General features: G+C 44.8%; 4 protein-coding genes across 4 annotated transcripts; 1 reads left to right on the top strand and 3 right to left on the bottom strand.

Annotated features, from left to right (window-relative positions):
• Positions 1 to 4507, bottom strand: LOC102699754 (hsp70-Hsp90 organizing protein). Its single transcript, XM_006648818.2, has 7 exons — positions 3490 to 4507; positions 1888 to 2176; positions 1659 to 1744; positions 873 to 1096; positions 607 to 673; positions 466 to 525; positions 1 to 362 (listed from the first exon to the last, which is right to left on the bottom strand). Exons 1-7 carry the CDS (start codon positions 4390 to 4392, stop codon positions 249 to 251), a joined length of 1743 nt encoding a protein of 580 aa, XP_006648881.2. The 5' UTR covers positions 4393 to 4507; the 3' UTR covers positions 1 to 248.
• A 514-nt stretch (positions 4508 to 5021) lies between these two features.
• On the top strand, positions 5022 to 10319 carry LOC102710946 (vacuolar-processing enzyme beta-isozyme 1-like). The gene is made up of 9 exons (XM_006647539.3): positions 5022 to 5243; positions 6110 to 6274; positions 6442 to 6598; positions 6673 to 6758; positions 6835 to 7034; positions 8237 to 8285; positions 8383 to 8589; positions 9569 to 9775; positions 9900 to 10319. Exons 1-9 carry the CDS (start codon positions 5049 to 5051, stop codon positions 10080 to 10082), a joined length of 1449 nt encoding a protein of 482 aa, XP_006647602.1. The 5' UTR covers positions 5022 to 5048; the 3' UTR covers positions 10083 to 10319.
• A 1384-nt stretch (positions 10320 to 11703) lies between these two features.
• On the bottom strand, positions 11704 to 13515 carry LOC102699475 (plasmodesmata-located protein 8-like). The gene is made up of 3 exons (XM_040521016.1): positions 12702 to 13515; positions 12042 to 12143; positions 11704 to 11957 (listed from the first exon to the last, which is right to left on the bottom strand). Exons 1-3 carry the CDS (start codon positions 13441 to 13443, stop codon positions 11953 to 11955), a joined length of 849 nt encoding a protein of 282 aa, XP_040376950.1. The 5' UTR covers positions 13444 to 13515; the 3' UTR covers positions 11704 to 11952.
• A 2637-nt stretch (positions 13516 to 16152) lies between these two features.
• LOC121053565 (auxin-responsive protein SAUR36-like) lies at positions 16153 to 17537 on the bottom strand. Its single transcript, XM_040521072.1, has one exon. The coding sequence runs from the start codon at positions 17442 to 17444 to the stop codon at positions 16869 to 16871; it is 576 nt and encodes a 191-aa protein (XP_040377006.1). The 5' UTR covers positions 17445 to 17537; the 3' UTR covers positions 16153 to 16868.
• Between the last annotated feature and the right edge of the window lie 432 nt (positions 17538 to 17969).

Here is a 17969-nt window from a genome sequence, read left to right as displayed (position 1 = left end):
TACTCCAGAATTTGACTATTGTCATTAAGTAATGCAATTGTTTAGGACGAACAAATAGGAACATGCCCCTGAAGCTGTTGCACGGGTGCCACAGCAACTAACAATCCAGTGACAAGCTGCACTCACAAAATCCAATTGCGAATGGAGATTAGCCCCAAACTGTGTAGATCCTAAGTCCACAAAGACTGACCATGGAAAATTTATGGGGCGATGCACATGGACACGAACATAATTTCTAGCTTGGCCAACTATCTCATTTGGACTATTCCAGCGCTTACAAGCTTCTGAATCTTCTGCATCACTCCAGGGTTCTTAAGATGCTCCTGAGAAGCCCTAGGGTTCTCCTGCAAATCTATCAGCACCTGCCACATATTTTTGACTTCGTAAGATCATTGGCAGACAGGTACTGTGATATTTATCAACAGACATCTTAAGTTCCATATATGAACAAATATTCTGTGTTACCTGTCGCATGATAGGATCTGTAAGAATGTTCTGGATCTCTGGATCCTGCATAGCCTTGTTCTGCAGAAATAGTAGGACCAGTTAATAGTGTTGTACACCTATTGTACAACAAGGGGCATGAAAAGTGCATAACAGGTTTACCTGTCGTTCCTGAATCTCTTCCTGACTCAAATCACCCCTGTTGGCCTTGTTGATCTGTTCGATACACCTACAAATGTATGCTATAGTTCAGAGTTGGTTTATGCAAAAAAAAAAGAGGGGTGTGCATCGGATTCTTTTGGGGCAAACAAAGAGATGGGAATTGGGATGCACATCAGATTCATGGAATGCCCTAAATCATTAGGAGCAAAAGGATCCAATCGTAAGAATAACTATCACTAGTGATTTGTGCGATGACGCTTCAGTACCTCCTCACACCGTCCAGCAGTTCTGGGTTATTCGCATCATGTTTCAAACCAGCCTGGTAAGTTTCCATTGCCTTGTCGTATTCTTTCATGAAAAACTGAATTGCACCTTTCCTTGTATACCCTTTGGAGAAGGTGGGGTCTAGCTCAATGCACTTCTCTGCATCTTTAAGACCTTCAGGCATAGCTCCCAACTTGGTGTAGCATGCAGCCCTATTGCTGTACACCTGTAATAATTGAAACGCCAAACAATTATGTATTGTAAGGAATGCATGCAAACAGGCGATAAACACACATGACATGACAGCAATTTAGGCAAACGATGCAAATCAATCCAAAACGGTAATACACATAACACTTTTTTGTTATGCATACAGATAAATCAGAGCACACACAATATATAGTTGAAACTCCAACCATACAAACATGGCAAATATATATATATATAATTTCAATACAGAGGAAAATGAAGAAAACAAGTACATTCTTTGGGCGCATTCGCAAGTGACGCATGAGGCAAACCGTTCCTCCTTTTTCCATGGGCACGCTTGCCGAACTGCTAAGTGGTGTATTTTTTTGCAATATAATATATATATAAGTTGTTTAAAAGAATCAGATTAACCCATTTTTACGTTTGTAAAAGCTAATACTCAAATAATCATGTGCTAATGATTTTCTACGTTTCACGTGTGCTGATTAGACTCGCTGACATAAGCAGCTGAGAACGAGCCCTTTATATTTCCAAAGTTCAAACGAGCATGTTCAAGCAATAGGAGGAGAAGAAATTACCCTCGGATCCTTGGGATTTCTCCTGAGAGCCTCAGTGTAGTGCTTTACCGCATCTGGATATTTTTGCTCCTTGAAAAGCTGATTACCTACAAATCATAAGATCAGTTAGTCAGTCAAACTACAAATGAGACATTACAACTACTCTAAATATAAAGCTACAAGGGAAAAAATATCAGTATGAGACACATCAACTAGAGATAACAGTACGATAACCTACTGGATCTCATACCTTTCTCTCTCTCTTCATCTGCGATCTTTGGATCATAGTACTCTTGTTGCTCCAAATCTTTCTTTGCCTTCTCAGCCTCGTTTAGCCTTTTTAGAGTGTCTGGGTTTCGATGCTCAGTCAGAGCCTTCTGGAAAGTCTCAATGGCAATGTCATAGTCCTTAGAGGTCTTAGCAAGTTTGACTAGGGCTGTTCCTTTTCTTGTAAGCGCCCTTGAGATCATCTTGAAATCAGCACGAAGTTCCCTTCCCCTTTCCACAGCCTTATCACAGTCCTTAATGCATTCATCGTACTGGAGATTGAAAGTGACATTAGATCAAATTAAAAGAAGACAACCAAGTTGTTTTCAAGAATAGTTTGGTCAAAAACTGAGATAAAGCCAAGGACATGGTTCAGTGACTAGGCATCCACTTGGTACATAACTTGCACGGAGGCATAATAATGTGCATACTCATGAAAGAAAAATGGAAACAACAATTGAAGGTGATTGCTAGGCAACAAAATGTTTGTTTAAGACCTATGGAACAATTTTCACAATAAACCTATCTATGCAAACTTTTATTGGTGAAATCCATCAGCCTATTTTTTAGCAAATTCGAACTTCAGATTTCATATGAACTACAATTCAAGTGCACATCTAAAGAATGGATTAAGATATTGGTAGTGAGGTTCTTGAGGGAAAGATGAAGGATATTTACTCAGGTGGTGGACAGAACTATAATGGTGGTCCCCTAGGACCTAACATTCAAATTGTTAGCTATAGCCTATAGACCTATAGTATATGTAGTCAATTGTCATAGATATAACCCATAATGTTACTAACTTCTTCACAGAAAACATATAAAGTAGAACTAGGATAAACATCAAGAAATTTCATAGGTCACTAAGTCTAAATAAATAGACTAAAATGAATTCATTTACAGCTTAGGGCAACAGATTGAACGCTTCATCTAAAATTTTCATATAGATCAGGTGGTCATTCAGGCCTGTATAATCCCTGTGACTTTATTCTCTCTCGATCTTGTTGTGAATTTCCATTAATACTGAATCCCATTCAAACCCCTTCTTCCAAACGGAAAGACTTGTGTCAATATAAGACCACCTATATGGAGTTATTTCCAAGAGATCCACCTCTCGTGGAAAGGCCGTCTAGTAGTAACTTGCAAGTCAGTAGTAAGAAATAAGAATTGCGGATAATCAACTAGTAATAAAAGCAGAAGCAATGTACATACAAAATGTAATATTCTTTTAACACTAAGCAGTTACTCGGCTAACAAAAATATTTAATTTAGTTGCCATGTACTCTAGGCTCCATCAACTGTGCTAATGTGGTATCATGATTGCTAGCCACTCCTACATATGACCCGACCATCCTATCTTATACTTCAGCAATCGACAGTTTAGCAAAACAATCAAACTTATAATCCTCACACTAACTAGTCAATATGCATCAAGGATCAACACGCAATCTCCTGCAAGTCCAAACAAATGAATAACTACTACCAATTCACATACTTGAAAAAGCAAGCACTTTAACTTGGCAATGGACTGAACTCAGACACTAATCGCAAACCTTGAATCGAATAAAAAACAAGTACCACAAACCTTTCCCATTTCAATGTAGACTGCTGCACGGTTGGTAAGATAGGAAATGTCCTCATCGTCAAGTTCCAGGGCTTTTGTGTAATGCTGGATCGCAGTATCAAAGTCCTTTTTCTTGTAAGCTGCGTTCCCCGCCTCCTTCTCCTTCTGAGCAGACGATTTTCTCTCCTTCCGCTCCTTCTCCTCATCGGTCACTTCCATCGGCTCCGATTCCGGCTCTGGCTCCGCCTCCCTCGCCTTCGTCTCCGGCTGATCCTGCTGCTGCTGAGACCGCGGCGGTGGGGGGCTAGACTGCGACGATTCAGAGGCGTCTGGTCTCTGGATCTTGATGTTAAGCATGAGGCCGAGCACCTGCATCATTCGGGGGTCGGAGAGGTACATGTTGAGGCTGCTGGGGTTCCGCTGCACCTCTCGCAGCATCTGCATGAAGTCGGCCTGCTCAAGGTATGCGCGCGTGGTCGGGTCGGAGGCGATCTTGGTCCAGAGCTCGGGCCCCTGGAACATCTGGCCTATGCCGTCAGCGCCGCTGGGCGGGGGGCGGCGCGGCGGGGCGGCGGCGGCCTTCTTAGCGTCGGCGAGGCCGGCTTTGAGGCCCTCGTTGCTGGGGTCGAGCGCGAGGCCCTTCTCATAGGCGGCGACGGCGCTCGCGGCGTCGGCGAGGCCGAGGTGGGCGGCTCCGAGGCGGGAGTACCCCTTAGCCCAGTCGGGCTTCAGCTCGACGGTCTTCTCGGCGTCGGCGAGCGCCTCGGAGTAGCGGTGGACAGAGGCGAGCGCGGCGGAGCGGTTGGAGTAGAGGACGTGGTTCTCCGGGGCGAGCGCGATGGCGTCCGTGAAGTGCCTCGCCGCCTCCTCGAAGCGGCCGGCCGAGAAGGCCGCATTGCCCTTCGCCTTCGCCTCGTCGGCCATGGCTGCGGCCGCCCTCTCTGCTCCGATCCGATCGGCGGCGGAAGCTTCTGGAAGCGCCTGGCGGCTGGGCCGGAGGAGGAAGAGGAGGGGAGGGGAAAAGTCTGGGGTTAGATGGGGGATTAAGGTCTCCCCAGAAGGCGAAGTTTTTATATAAAAATGAGGCACACCACTATGATTGTAGTGGCGTGGCGTCGCGTCGTGTGGGCCGTCGGATCCTTCTCAAGGGTTCTCGAAGCTTCCGCCGGGCAGCAGCGACCGGAAGGACTAGAGCCGATGGATTCGCGGGGATCAGCTCGCGTAATTCACGTTTACTGTTTCCGCACAAGAAAGCGGATTATAGTGTTTTGGGCTGGGCTGGGCTGGGCTGGGCTGGCTTCTCACTGTGTTGTTGGCCCAAGGTGTATCGCGTTTGTCCGTCCCCAAGGAGTCAGCCGCGCACGTCGAAGCGGCGGTCGCCGTCGCCGCGCAAGCCGACGAGCCGCGGCGCCACCTGTCCACCTCACGCCACACGCGTCCGCGCCGCAGGCTTTGGCCCTCCCTGCATGGCGGCATGGCGCCGCGCGGCGCCTTACTTACGAGTAGTTAACTTGCTACTACTACCCCCGCTCGCTCCACAATCGGTGTCTCGTAGGGGACGCGTGCGGGGAAGGGGGAATATGGCGGCGCAGTGGTGCTTCGCGTTGCTCTTGGCGCTGTCGGCCGCGGCGGAGGCCGGAGCCAAGCGGATGTGGGAGCCGGTGATTCGGATGCCGGGGGAGGTGGTGGTGGAGGAGGAGGTGGTGGGCGGCATCGGGACGAGGTGGGCGGTGCTCGTCGCGGGCTCCTCCGGCTACGGGAACTACAGGCACCAGGTGAGAAACGCGGTACACAGTCGTTGGCGTCGTTCGCGGTGTTTTGCGCATCGTCCATGCGTCTGGAGTTCGGTTTGGGGGCTTGGATGATGATGATTGATGAAGGGTGTGTGAAACTCGGTTGGTGTTGGGATGGGCGGTCGTTTCTGAAAATCGTTCAAATCAGTCGTACCGAAATTGTTAGTGTTCGTGAATTTTAAGCTTTAGGCGTTCGATTTTTGTGCTCCATGGAATTTCACTTTAAAAACAATAAGTTTGCCTTCCGCGCTGAAACCAACTGAGTCGTAAGTCAACGATTTGGACTTGACGACTAATTAAGGCAGCTCCTCCATGATCTACGTACGTTTGATCATGTGAGTGTGTGCTAGCAGTGGAATCTCAGGGCATCATTCGCATAGATCGCTATCCAAGCAGTAGTGATCTTCTTGTCAGGAAGCTGATTGCTGAACATACACTGATGCCTCACTCATTTCAAGAAAATAGCGTGAGCACTGAGCAGCAACATAATTCAGGATGAGCAAAGGGATCTGAAGTTATTGTTTGAACCAAAGAATCTGAAGTGAACTTTTTTGTGTTATAAATTCATGCTTAGGGTAGATTGAGAAAAAATGACACCAAAAATGGGGAGTTTAAAGTGGTGGATCAATTTAATACGAAATAAATATCAGCTAAAAATATTGAGTGGTTAATACTGACACTTTCAGCGAACTGATTTTACTGAAATATGTACAGACAGACGAACGCATGGTTAATTTGTTTTATCTTTTTCTGTTCAAATTTAGAAGGAATTAAGGCTATTAGATGACTATGTTTTCAAGGTCTGTTCGTTTAATGTTTGATTTTTTTTGCGTCGGTTTACTTTGCAGGCTGATGTATGCCACGCATACCAGATATTGCGGAAGGGAGGGCTAAAGGAGGAGAACATTGTCGTGTTTATGTATGATGACATTGCTAATAATGCACTTAACCCTAGACCAGGGGTTATTGTCAATCATCCGCAGGGTGAAGATGTTTATGCAGGAGTTCCAAAGGTATTACACATTGCCTTCTCTGGAGGCAATGTGTCCAATTCTTCATGCAGTTAACCTTTTGCAGTTCTTTGTTTGTCTTATATAGCTTCGGATTTGTGTATGTCTAGCATAAGTGCATATATATAGACCATTTCCTCTTATTGAAGATAACACACTTCTAATTCCAGGATTACACTGGAGATGAAGTCAATACTAAAAACTTCTATGCAGTTCTCCTGGGCAATAAAACCGCAGTTACTGGGGGAAGTAGGAAGGTCATAGATAGCAAACCAAACGATCACATATTTATCTTCTACTCAGATCATGGGGGCCCTGGAGTTCTTGGTACATGAAAATTGTATATGTTGCTTTGCTTTTAAATTTTGTCCGTCATGCATGTTGACATGTGCAACTTTCAGGTATGCCCAATCTGCCATATCTTTATGCTGCTGACTTCATGAAGGTGTTACAAGAAAAACATGTCTCCAATACTTATGCAAAAATGGTACGGAGTAAGATTTTTCATGGTTACTTATGGGAAAACACCCTCTTTGTATGAAATAAGTAATCTATTTGTGCAGGTTATATATGTAGAAGCATGTGAAAGTGGCAGTATTTTCGAAGGTTTAATGCCAGAGGACCTTAATGTTTATGTCACGACAGCGTCTAATGCAGAAGAAAGTAGTTGGGGTACTTACTGCCCAGGAATGGAACCATCGCCTCCTGCTGAATACATTACCTGCTTAGGTGATCTCTATAGTGTTTCTTGGATGGAAGACAGGTAGCTTTCACATTTTAGCAAATGACCTCTGGTTTAGAGAACTTGAATTGATTGAAATTCAGTTGCAAGCTAACTCTAGAAACTTAAAGAATTACATGGTACACAATGAAATTGTCTACTATGCACTTGTGGTTTTCTCATAGCTTCATCTGGAAATTTCAGTGGAAATGTTTAAGAAAACTATCAAGCAGGAAGATAATGCAAAAAATATATATATATTTAATGCACCATGCGGGCATTATGAGATCCTTTATTAAAAAATCCTTTTTTCTTTTTTTTTAAAAAAAAATTATACTCTGCAACTTGTTTGTTATCATTGATTTATTACTGAAGGAATTTTTTTTATATTTTTTTTCTGATCCCTGAAACATTTCTGTCGTTATGAGAGTCTGAACCATAGTGCCATATCCCCATATTAAGCTGTTATGGGCTTATCGGTTCATGATCCAGCAGACCATCATACCACAACTGGAGAATAGATAATATAAACCAATTTGGTAAATGTAACTCAATTAAGATATCTATATCATATACTTTTGTAGTTGGTGATATAGTGGTGATTTTCCATTGAAAAGATGGCTTAGTGTTTTTTTCCTATTTTCTTATCTTAAGCAAATTCCCTGCAAGCAACATGTATTTATATCTCCATACAGTATGGAACTTGCATACATTCACTATTGAAAAGAGAGGGAGAGGGAGGGATAGAGAACAGACTTGTAGTTGCCAGCTGAGTATGTTTTCCTATCTATTTGGCATGTGTGAACTACGTTGTAGCAGCAAGTTGAATGTGAAATTTTCAAAATCTACATTTACTCTTCAATTGTGATAGTCCAAGCGTGACTGGAGTCCTGTGGTCGATAGCAGCTGAGGGCAAGTTGTGGTGTACTGCTGAAGCTAAAGTTTTCCAGAGTCTGTTGGTTGGGATCTTGGGATAGTCAAGTTTCTTGCGTCTAGTATTCTCTGGCTGTGTTCTCTTTATGTTTTGGTGCATATGTTTTAAAGTGGCTTTATGTGGTGTGGTGTTTGTTCTTCTTTCTTAATGGACTGACAGCTATTTTGCGCATTCGAGAAAAAAATGAACATGTGTATGAGGGGATTCCACATTAGTTTATAGTGCATGCTACTATTTTTAAGTATTTCTATGTAGTTTACAAAGTATTTACACAGTGATATGTAAAATTTGTTTCGATGTTAATTGGCAGCGAGACTCACAATTTGAAGGAGGAATCAATTAAGGAGCAGTATGAAGTGGTAAGTATCGATTTACTCTCTACCTTTTCTGACTTAGGGCTGGCAAACTCCTAGGTAGTGATGTTATGACAAATTCTCTGATTTGCATTGTGGACAGGTTAAGAAGCGTACCTCTGATATGAACAGCTACGGTGCTGGTTCTCATGTTATGGAGTATGGAGATAAGACATTCAAGGGTGAGAAGCTCTACTTATACCAAGGTTTTGATCCTGCAAATGCCGAAGTTAAGAACAAGCTACTATTGGACGATCCAAAGGCTGCAGTCAACCAAAGAGATGCAGATCTCCTTTTCCTTTGGAGAAGGGTATGCACTTAGTTTTTTTCTTTTGCAGATTTTTAACTTGTTCGTTATGTTCCTTCCAAAGATTTATTCCTTGAGGTCAAGAATATTTAATGTTATGGATTCAATCAAACTTCTAAAATCCAGACAAATCAAATTTCTACTAGCTTAGGTTTGTAAAATCTAATAATTTTATTTTGTTGGTTGTGTTCTTTTATAGATGAAAAATGATAGATGAAAGATTATCTAATTCTTTGTTAGATATTTAATGGTGTAAACGATGGAATTACCTACTAAAAGTTGAAAATCTACTTTAGAAATGTGACATCATGAACTTCTATATAAATTTTTTTTTTGCAAAAAACGTACCGTTTAGCAGTTCGGAAAACGTGTATGTAAAATCCGATGAATAATCTACATTGTAGTGCTGCAATAGAAGGCAGTCATTATGACTGTTCTTTTCAAGGAAAATATTTGTATATGTTTTCTTTAGTTTTTAAACTAGGTTTTGAGAAATCATTGATGGTCAAAATTTTAAAGGTTTGACCAAATCTTGTCCTAATGTCAAATTTTTGATCGGAGATAGTACTAGCTAATCCACTTCCTCTATAAGCATGGTTGGACTTGCACTTGCTTGCTGAATTTATTATTATAATATCACAAATTATTCCAGCATACAAACATAGGGTTTCTACGCAGTTTTTTTCTTTTTTGACATGGGTTGAAATCCCCTGTAGCATGCAACAACCAAAGATCTTTGTTTCAGATACTGTGATGGTGTCCAGTCAATGTGCTGCTAATAAGTTGTCTTTTTCGTTAAACTATTGGTTTAGAGAGATTATTTTGTTATCATCTAGCCATTTGGAATGTAACTGCACTAGACAATCAGTGCGCCAAACTGATAAGAAGTGCAGAATGTTATCTACATAAATAATCTGTGAGCATTTGTTTGTCATGTGCTTTCATCCTATGGCTACCAATTCTTTTTCTTGGTTGGTTTCAGTATGAACTGTTACATGAAAAATCTGAAGAGAAGCTGAAAGTTCTGAGGGAGATCAGTGAGGCTGTAACGCATAGGAAGCATCTTGACAGCAGTGTTGATTTTGTGGGAAAACTTCTATTTGGATTTGGGAATGGGCCTACTGTGCTTCAACATGTTAGGCCTTCTGGTCAACCACTCGTCGATGATTGGGATTGTTTGAAGAGAATGGTAAAAGCTGGAACCTTCTTTACACTTTGGATTACTGAGAACAATTTGCATTGATGTTACTTGCATACAGATGTCATTTTTTGGCCTGTATTCTTTCCCATACTTATGTAACGAGTTTCTTCAGGTGCGAATCTTCGAGTCTCATTGCGGGTCGCTCACTCAGTACGGTATGAAGCACATGAGGGCGTTTGCTAATATTTGCAACAACGGTATCCCTGACGCTGCAATGAAGGACGCAAGTATCGTTGCTTGCAGCAGTGACAACTCGGCAAGATGGAGCTCACTGGTCCAGGGGTACAGCGCTTGATCTGCCGCAACACGTAATCTAGCCTCGAACATGCCTACTGCACTTCCCCAGAAAAACCTTCAGGGCTGCAAATAACTGGACAAGAATGTACCACTGTATTCTACCGTACCTCTACGTGGGCAATATGCCATGTATGTGTATATATATGAAACTATGACATCATGAGTTTACATGCCTGGATGCTGGACAGTGGATAATCTGATCGTATCTTCGATGGTCGAGATCGAAACACCTAACAGAGCTTACACGTTTCAGAATTCAGAGACTGACTAGTTTGTGGCATAGCAACTTGAGTGATCGAATCACGTGTCAAAGGTCGCAAAATCGCAAGTCACCCTCTGGCAATTACAGTTGGGCTGGAACGGAACTCGCGTGGTCCATAATAGTTGGGCCGAACGGGAATGCCATTTACGAATGGCCCATTCTAGTGAGGAGCCCGTTAAACCATCTCATCTCTCATGGCCCGGAATGCGTAAAAAAGCAAGCGCGATCCCCGCCAGTTGCAGATCGATGTTCAATCCAACCCAAAGGAGGGTTACACTACATTACGTCATTACACGCAGGTCAGCCTCTGTTTCTTTGAAGACGGAACACAAGGGAGGCATTGCTTCTGAGGCAAATACCGTAAAATCATAAGCATGATTAATATTTTCTGATGAACAATTGGCTTGCCATTTGGTTTATAAATTGAATTTGGTTTGGAAACAATTAAGGTGTTGGTGCGAGTGTGTGTAACTAATGTGAGTCAGGTTGCGATATCTATGCTCGGAAACGGTTGGTTTGTCTCTAGTTGTACAGGTGACTTGAAGTCAATATCGGTCAATGGCGGTGGGATCGTGACTAGGCTCAGGGAGGAGCTGAGGTCCGGACGATCTAGGATGCCAGGTGACGATATTGAATACGAGTTGGCACATGGTGGAGCAACACCGTGTGGGATGGAATCGTAACGGGCTTCACATGTTGTGTGTGTAAGCGCTGGAAAAATCGGAAAGTAAATCGGATCAAAACTGGATGAGAAAAGGAAAGGAATTTGCTACAGGTTCGGACACTGTAGCAGCGTCGGATACTGTAGCGCACGATACTGTAGCAACCGGATTACTGTAGCGCGCGGCACTGTAGCAACCGGATCGGATTACTGTAGCGCGGTGGTACTGTAGCAGTCGGACTACTGTAGCACGGCTGATTTTGGCATGTTGGATTTGATTAGGAAAACTAAGAGATGAGCCATATTAGTATAAGGAGTCTTACTCCACTCCTGTTTGGTGATAGACTTTTCGATATAAATAGAGACCGAGGGGTATGCCCCCGGTGTGCCTTTTGTGAGATTTAGTTGTTGATTCTAGATCGACGATTTTGATAGGAGTGCTGTTCGTGCACTTTGTAAATACCAGTTGATGCAATAAAGTCAAGATCATTCAATCTACATTTTCGGCTTTCATCTATTGGTGATTTTATTTTGGATTCCGACGATCCGATCGACGTCATAGGAGTGGCGCAATTCGATGATCTGTTTGGCGGCACATGAGCGGCGCGATCAAGATAGCGGCGACATAGGAGCGACGCGATCAAGGTAGCAAGCCTGCGTCAATTTCTTCGACAAAGGTAATCCTTTATTCCGCAAAAGATTTTTGGGTTTTGTTTTTCCCTACCATTCATCCCCCTCTGGTAGGTTTGTTTGATCTTGTTCGATCCTACAAATACAGCACCAGTAACTCTCTGCTAACTAACAAAATGCAATAATGCATGCGATGGCTACATCCTGTGATCATGTAGATGGTTTTGTACTTCTGTTCTTGACCGGATGCGCCTCTGTTAGTCTCTGCACGTCTTCTTCAGCCAAGCTCTCATGTTCTGGCTACGCCGCCAGTTGCTAACCTGTATTGAAATTTGGTTTCAGCTGGTTAGCTTAAATTTTATATGTGGACATGTAATTCATAGTTTCACTTTCAGAGAGCTTACATGCTTTCCTGAGGAAAGAAATAAACACCACGAGGACTGCCAGGCCAGCCAAGATTCCGATTATTATCGCGACAGTCCTCCCAACATCATCTCCGGAGTTATCTGCCACCAAGTGATCAAAACGGAGATCAAGAACAGCCATATTGGCTAAGCTCAATTAAAGAAGCTAGCACGCTCAAGTCCCGACTGTTTAGTGACATCGATCCAAAAGGGCCGAAAAGTTTATGCCGGTGAATATATTCTTTGTGTCCTCTTTATCAGCTTTGGAAGTTTACCAATTTGGAATCTATTCTCATTTCCATAGCGACCTCACTCACTACTGAGTACGTACTGATCACTAGCTAGCTAGTTGCAGCCAACTATCATTTTGCCCATTAAGGTAGGGCCCTTAAACACAGGTTCTCTTTTAAGATTTGGATCGCCCGTGCTTTTTGAATACTAAATATTCGAATTCGTGCACCTCAGACATCTCCAAATACTAAAAAAAACGTTCAATATAAATTAAGAATAGTTGATTAGTTATTCCAACTTCTGGGAAGAAATGAATAGTAGTGAGAACTCGCATGCCATCTGTTTCACATTAATCAAAAATGTATTTTTTTTGAAACCGCCATTACTAAAAATGTAGTATAATTGTGATATGGTTGCGGTGTTGAATACCTGAATTAGAGCGGAAGTAGTAACCATTTGCCCAGTACCTCACGTAGCACTGTGCCAGGTACACGTCGGCGGCGAGCGCCGTGCCGCACGCGCCCTTGAGCTGCCCCACCGCCTCCGCCAGGCAAGCGGTGCAGTCGGCCGCCGGGACGTCGCCGAGGCACTGCGCCACCCCCTGCACCGTGCCGGAGGTGCTAAGCTTGTAGCCCGCCGCGGCTTGCAGCTCCCCGAGGACGCCGTCGCGGCTGCTCAGGAACGCGCCGTCGTGGCTCGTGCTGGAGCTGCACTTGCGGTACGCCGTGGAGGTGTCGGCGCGGCCGATGAAGTCGGCGGCGTCGTACCGCACGTAGCAGCCGTCCACCTGCAGCGACGCGGCGTAGGCGTTGGCACACACGGTGCCCAGCCGCGCCACCGTCTGCCGCACGCACGCGACGCAGTCGCCGGGGCTCAGGTCGCCGCGGCACTGGTACAGGCCGTACGCGGCCGTGCCGGCCGCCGGGTCAGGCCCGGCGCCGCCGCCAGCGGTGAAGCTGTTGTACGCAGCGCCGGAGGAGGCCGTTGATGCGATGGAGGAGAGGAGCGAGTTGAGGTTGCTCTCGAAGGCGGTGTTGGGCCCGTACCTGGACGGCGAGCACCCCGCGTAGATGAACGTGCCCGTCGCCGCGTCGGCCGCTGGCGCGGCACCCAGGTTGAGGACGGCGAGCAGGACGGCCGTGACGACGACGCCGCTGCCGAGGAGATGCATGGGCGTAGCCGATCAGAGAGCGTGCAGTGACCACTGAACAGCACAGTAGCTCATGCAGTCATGCAGATACGAGGATTAACTCTCCGTGGTTTGATCGCGCCCTCGCTTTGTCTAGAAGCTACTTATCTCGGACGATGCAGACGGTTGGTGAGGTGTTGCTTGCATCAGAGATTCCTAGCGACCAAAAGCCACGCGCTCAGCCGGCGGCGGATCTGACGAATGAGATAAGTCTGAATATGTGAGATAGAGTTTTAACTTTTTTTATTAATCTTTGATATAAAATTTTAGAGGGTCTTCGTAAGGGCTCTAATAGCTTTAAAGGGAATAGTGGGGGCTTGAGCTCCCGCCGCCCCCATATTAAATCCGCCTCTGCGGCTCCGCTCGCTCTTCCACTTCCATTGGCACGCACAATATGTTTGTTATTAGCTGACTTTTTTTTAAGCAAAACATAACGATCCGAAGAAAAGAGAATGATTTGGAAAAAATAATGTTTAGAATCAACTCTGGATGGATAGAGGTTAATAAAATGGAAAGAATTGTAATAAAAATATTTTATTTATTGATTTAGAGATCGTACCAACTCGATCTTTATACATAATATAATATAATAAGTTTTTATTGTTGATGTGGATAAAAAAAAGTTTATTGTTGCGGGTATGGATTAGAAAAACATTAATTCTATACTCTACTATTGTCATCTTTCTCTTACGCTTATGCTTACAAACTAAAAATTAAATTTTTAATTTTATATTTGAAGTTAATTTAGAATTTTTATTGTAGTTTATTTTTCATTCACGTATATAAAAGTTTTATTACAAATTATTTTTTAAATATGTTTTTTCATGAAAAAACGAAACGATACTGCTACATTTGGACATCCCTCAGATAAGCTGCCTCCGATTCCAGAATCCTCTGCACGGCAGGTTGGTGTTCAGCTTCTAATTTTTTGGATTTTTAATTTTATTTATTAAATAATTCACAAATTTGATTTTTCATTCGACCTCTGGTTAGGGACCGTAACCACTAAGCTAAGTTAGTAGTTGTGATTAAACAATTACATACATTATACATATATGTATCAATCTATGGTTTAATCAAAAAGTTCTCGGACACGAGCAGCAATTTTGAATTTTTGCATAAAACCCCTTACCTCCCCTGTAACGGCAAAAAGGGGCAAAATACAAAAAATCGTCGAGCGCCGTCATCATGTTCACTGTTGTCCGCCATGCCATGTGCCATGTTGGCTTTCCGCCCTCCTAGAGGACGATAAGAGGTTAGATCTGTGAATTTTTGAAATAAAAAATCAAATTTGTGAAAATAAATAAAATTAAATATCCAAAAAAATCGTTCAGCTTCATACTGTGATCCTATATTCCTATACCTATACGTTTGCTCTGGTCTGGCCCAACATTAGCCATGGGCGGCAGGGCCACGACGCTATATCGCGGCCTGTGCTCTCCTTACGTTTTGGGCCGGACGGGGGGACTCGACCTCCGTGCGTCCGATGCGTTGGCCCAGAACGGGAGGACGTGACAGGAACAGGTAATGTGCGACACTGTTACTGTTACTCTCCTATCCTTGTCACATAGACTGATAGACACACAGTTGATTCATGCATCAGCAACCAAAATCCAACCTTTTTTTTTCTCTACGACTGGAAGGCTAAAGTAAGTTGGTCTGCACCACCAGTACCAGATTAAGTGCTAAAATTTTTGTCTGGCTTGTTGTGGATTTGTCACTAGTTTCTTGTTTGATCCCCTTGTTCGCAGAACCTGAACAAACAATTTCTTGGTGGACAATGACTCTGTCCCCTCAGCAAGAGGCCTCTGCATCATTCTTAAGTGTCATGATGAACCTTGTAAGAAGAGAGATGAGGGTTCGTCAGCTCGTAGTAGCAGAACGACATATATTGCACGAGAGCAGTTCTTCCGTCATTTTCCGGATAAGCTGCACTTTTTCTCCCAGAATGTCCCTGCTTCAATGGTTTTTCTTGTTTGATGTTTCTCAGTGGGACATCCTGGCCAGATGCGGCCAGATGCAGGCTTGGACTAGGATTGGAACTCCGTAAACGTTCACTGCAAATTGATGTCACGTGGTGGTTATTATTCTCTGCTGCTATAGTGCTATCCTCGTTGCTATTAGGGAGCATCAAGGCAGAGAAAAAAGGCAGCGGTGATGCTCCGTACTGGCCCATTCCATGGGGCATGGTGCTTGTGTTCTTGTTGATGCTGACTCATCAGGCAGAAAATTGAAACACAGACGCTGCCGATGGATACCGTCAAAGTATACCCGTTGTTGAGTCTGCTTCATGGGCCAACAACTTGATGTATCCGTTGGGTATAATTTCTACAATTTCATTAGTGTGTTTCGGCGATTTAATTCGGCGAGGCCAATCAATCAGATGTTCATCAGCACAAAGATCTTTGTTTGCCGGGTGCCCACACGCCTCCACCCGCATCGATTGCGTAAAATCGTAACGCCCTCGATCACAAACAAGTCAGATTGGGGCTGGAATTCAGCCGCACAAGCGTAATCGTCTCGGTTGCCCTTTCAGAGATGGACAGCAGCGTCGTGCATGATTGCCCTCTCGTTGTCCTCGAGTCTTTGGCATCTCCCATCGTTTGCATGAGCCATGAGCGTCTAGCTGTGGAGCACAAGCTGAAATAAAAGTAGACGAGAAACTCACATTCAAGCTCTCCAGTTCCGGGTTCACTGAGAAGATTATACCTGATCGTCCAAAATTCCAAACTGCTCCAGCAGATTAACGATAATTAATGGCCGTAAGGCGCAAATTACTACTAACTATATAACACGAATAATTTTTCTCACTACACTTGATGACAGATACCGTGGAGATTGGAGAAGTACAGATGCCAAACACCTGATCATGTATCGAACGAACAAAAGAATTACTCTACGTCTTGTGCTAAAACTGCGGTGCAGGTGCAGTGACCAAGACGCTCGAGACAAAGCTGCACTCCGTTTGAGCTAATCTGCAAGCATCTCTTGGGATGGCTAACAGCAGAGGTGTACAGTGTCTACTTGCGTGGAAGTTGCTTGCTGCATCGCCCAACTGACCTCGGTTTGAAGGTCAGATTCAGGAAGCCGGCTGGAAGTAGCAGAGATCTTCACAACGGCTTAATCAATTCCTGCACGTACTGGATCTTACTAGCTTTGACAAGAACACACAATTCGGCGTAGCAAAGATCGAGGATCTTGGGGCAAAAAAACGGTGATCTATTAGCATCCTCCATCTGTAAAATCTACTGACTAGCCTCCTCACATCATCGCGTGCAGACATGCACACCCACAGAGAGAGGGGAGCAAGGAAAAGAAAAAAAAAACGGATACACATACACGTTCGAGTCCTATTCAGTCGAGCACACATGTGTATGTACATGCACCGGGCATGGCGCGGCCACGTGCTACCACCAGGCGGGCGCCTTCCTGCCGCCGCCGCCGGCGGCGGCCACGGCGGCCGCGCGCTCGAACCGCGCGGCGGCGCAGGGGATGGTGATGCCGCCAGGGTGGGCGAACCCGAACTCCTCCTCGGCCTCGCGGAGCAGCTCCCCGAACAGCGGGTGGTTGAAGTACACCACCGGCACCACGTACCTCATGGACTCCCCTGGCTCGCCGCCGCCCACGTACACGGCCACCTGCCCCTTGGGCGTCGTCGCCTCCCCCGGGGCGTCCTCCAGGATCCGGCCGTCGCCGCCGGAGCCCCTGCGCCGGAGTAGCCTCATCCGCCGCGCCAGCGACCGCCCCCACTTGAGCATCCCCGGCGCCTCGCCCCGCTGATGCACCACGATCTGCTGCTGCTGGTGCGGCAGCTTCTTGGCGCTCCCGCTCCTGGCCAGAAGAGGTGAGCTGCCTCCCGGTGGGCACGGCTGCAAGCGGATGTACCCGCGGCCGCGCCGGCGCCGGCGGTGGCAGAGCGCCCATCGCCACAGCCCGAGCAGCTTCCGGCCGAGCCGGAAGCCTCTGTGCCGCCTCGCGTGCATGTAGATCAGATGCAGGTGCAGCTAAGCTACCGGCCGGAACGCCGTCGCCGGCTTCTCCCTATCGGCGGTAGACTTTGGTGTTTCTAAAGCGAGCGGAAGCGACCTTGTAGTGGCAGGCGAACGTGATAACGGGGTTGTTTTATAGGAGACGGGCAAACGCAGGCACGCAGCATGGCGCGCGTGCGCAGTGGTGCGTACGGGCGTTTCCCCGTACACAGAACGAACCAAGTCATTAACATATACTCCCCAGAGGTCTATGATTTTTATTATTTTCGATAAAAGTGTAGTTAAACGTTTCAAATTTTAACTATTAATAATTTTTAAAATATTTAATGTGAAAATATTAAGACAATATATATACATATGAGTTATAGAAAGTACTTCAATAAAACCAACTATTTATTTGTTTTTATATATTTTAATAAAAAATCAGTTAAATATAATTTAGAAAACCATGTTATTGTTCAAAACGAGCAGAATTATGAAACTATTATTAACTATTATAATTTTGAAAAGGTAAATTTA

Source organism: Oryza brachyantha, chromosome 2 (assembly GCF_000231095.2).
Source record: "Oryza brachyantha chromosome 2, ObraRS2, whole genome shotgun sequence".
Classification (NCBI taxonomy): Eukaryota; Viridiplantae; Streptophyta; class Magnoliopsida; order Poales; family Poaceae; genus Oryza; species Oryza brachyantha.
Note: the sequence above shows the minus strand (reverse complement) of the source record. Positions and strands in the feature narration are given on the sequence as shown.

Excerpts from the sequence above, each read along its gene's own strand:
- LOC102699754 (XM_006648818.2), bottom strand. The coding sequence starts at position 4,392 with ATGGCCGACGAGGCGAAGGCGAAGGGCAATGCGGCCTTCTCGGCCGGC. Across the intron at positions 674-872 it reads CTGCTGGACGGTGTGAGGAG|GTGTATCGAACAGATCAACA; the intron begins GTACTGAAGCGT and ends ATACATTTGTAG. Across the intron at positions 363-465 it reads CAGATCCTATCATGCGACAG|GTGCTGATAGATTTGCAGGA; the intron begins GTAACACAGAAT and ends AATATGTGGCAG.
- LOC102710946 (XM_006647539.3), top strand. The coding sequence starts at position 5,049 with ATGGCGGCGCAGTGGTGCTTCGCGTTGCTCTTGGCGCTGTCGGCCGCG. Across the intron at positions 5,244-6,109 it reads ACGGGAACTACAGGCACCAG|GCTGATGTATGCCACGCATA; the intron begins GTGAGAAACGCG and ends TTTACTTTGCAG. Across the intron at positions 6,599-6,672 it reads TGGGGGCCCTGGAGTTCTTG|GTATGCCCAATCTGCCATAT; the intron begins GTACATGAAAAT and ends TGCAACTTTCAG.
- LOC102699475 (XM_040521016.1), bottom strand. The coding sequence starts at position 13,443 with ATGCATCTCCTCGGCAGCGGCGTCGTCGTCACGGCCGTCCTGCTCGCC. Across the intron at positions 12,144-12,701 it reads CTACTTCCGCTCTAATTCAG|ATAACTCCGGAGATGATGTT; the intron begins GTATTCAACACC and ends ACTTGGTGGCAG.
- LOC121053565 (XM_040521072.1), bottom strand. The coding sequence starts at position 17,444 with ATGCACGCGAGGCGGCACAGAGGCTTCCGGCTCGGCCGGAAGCTGCTC.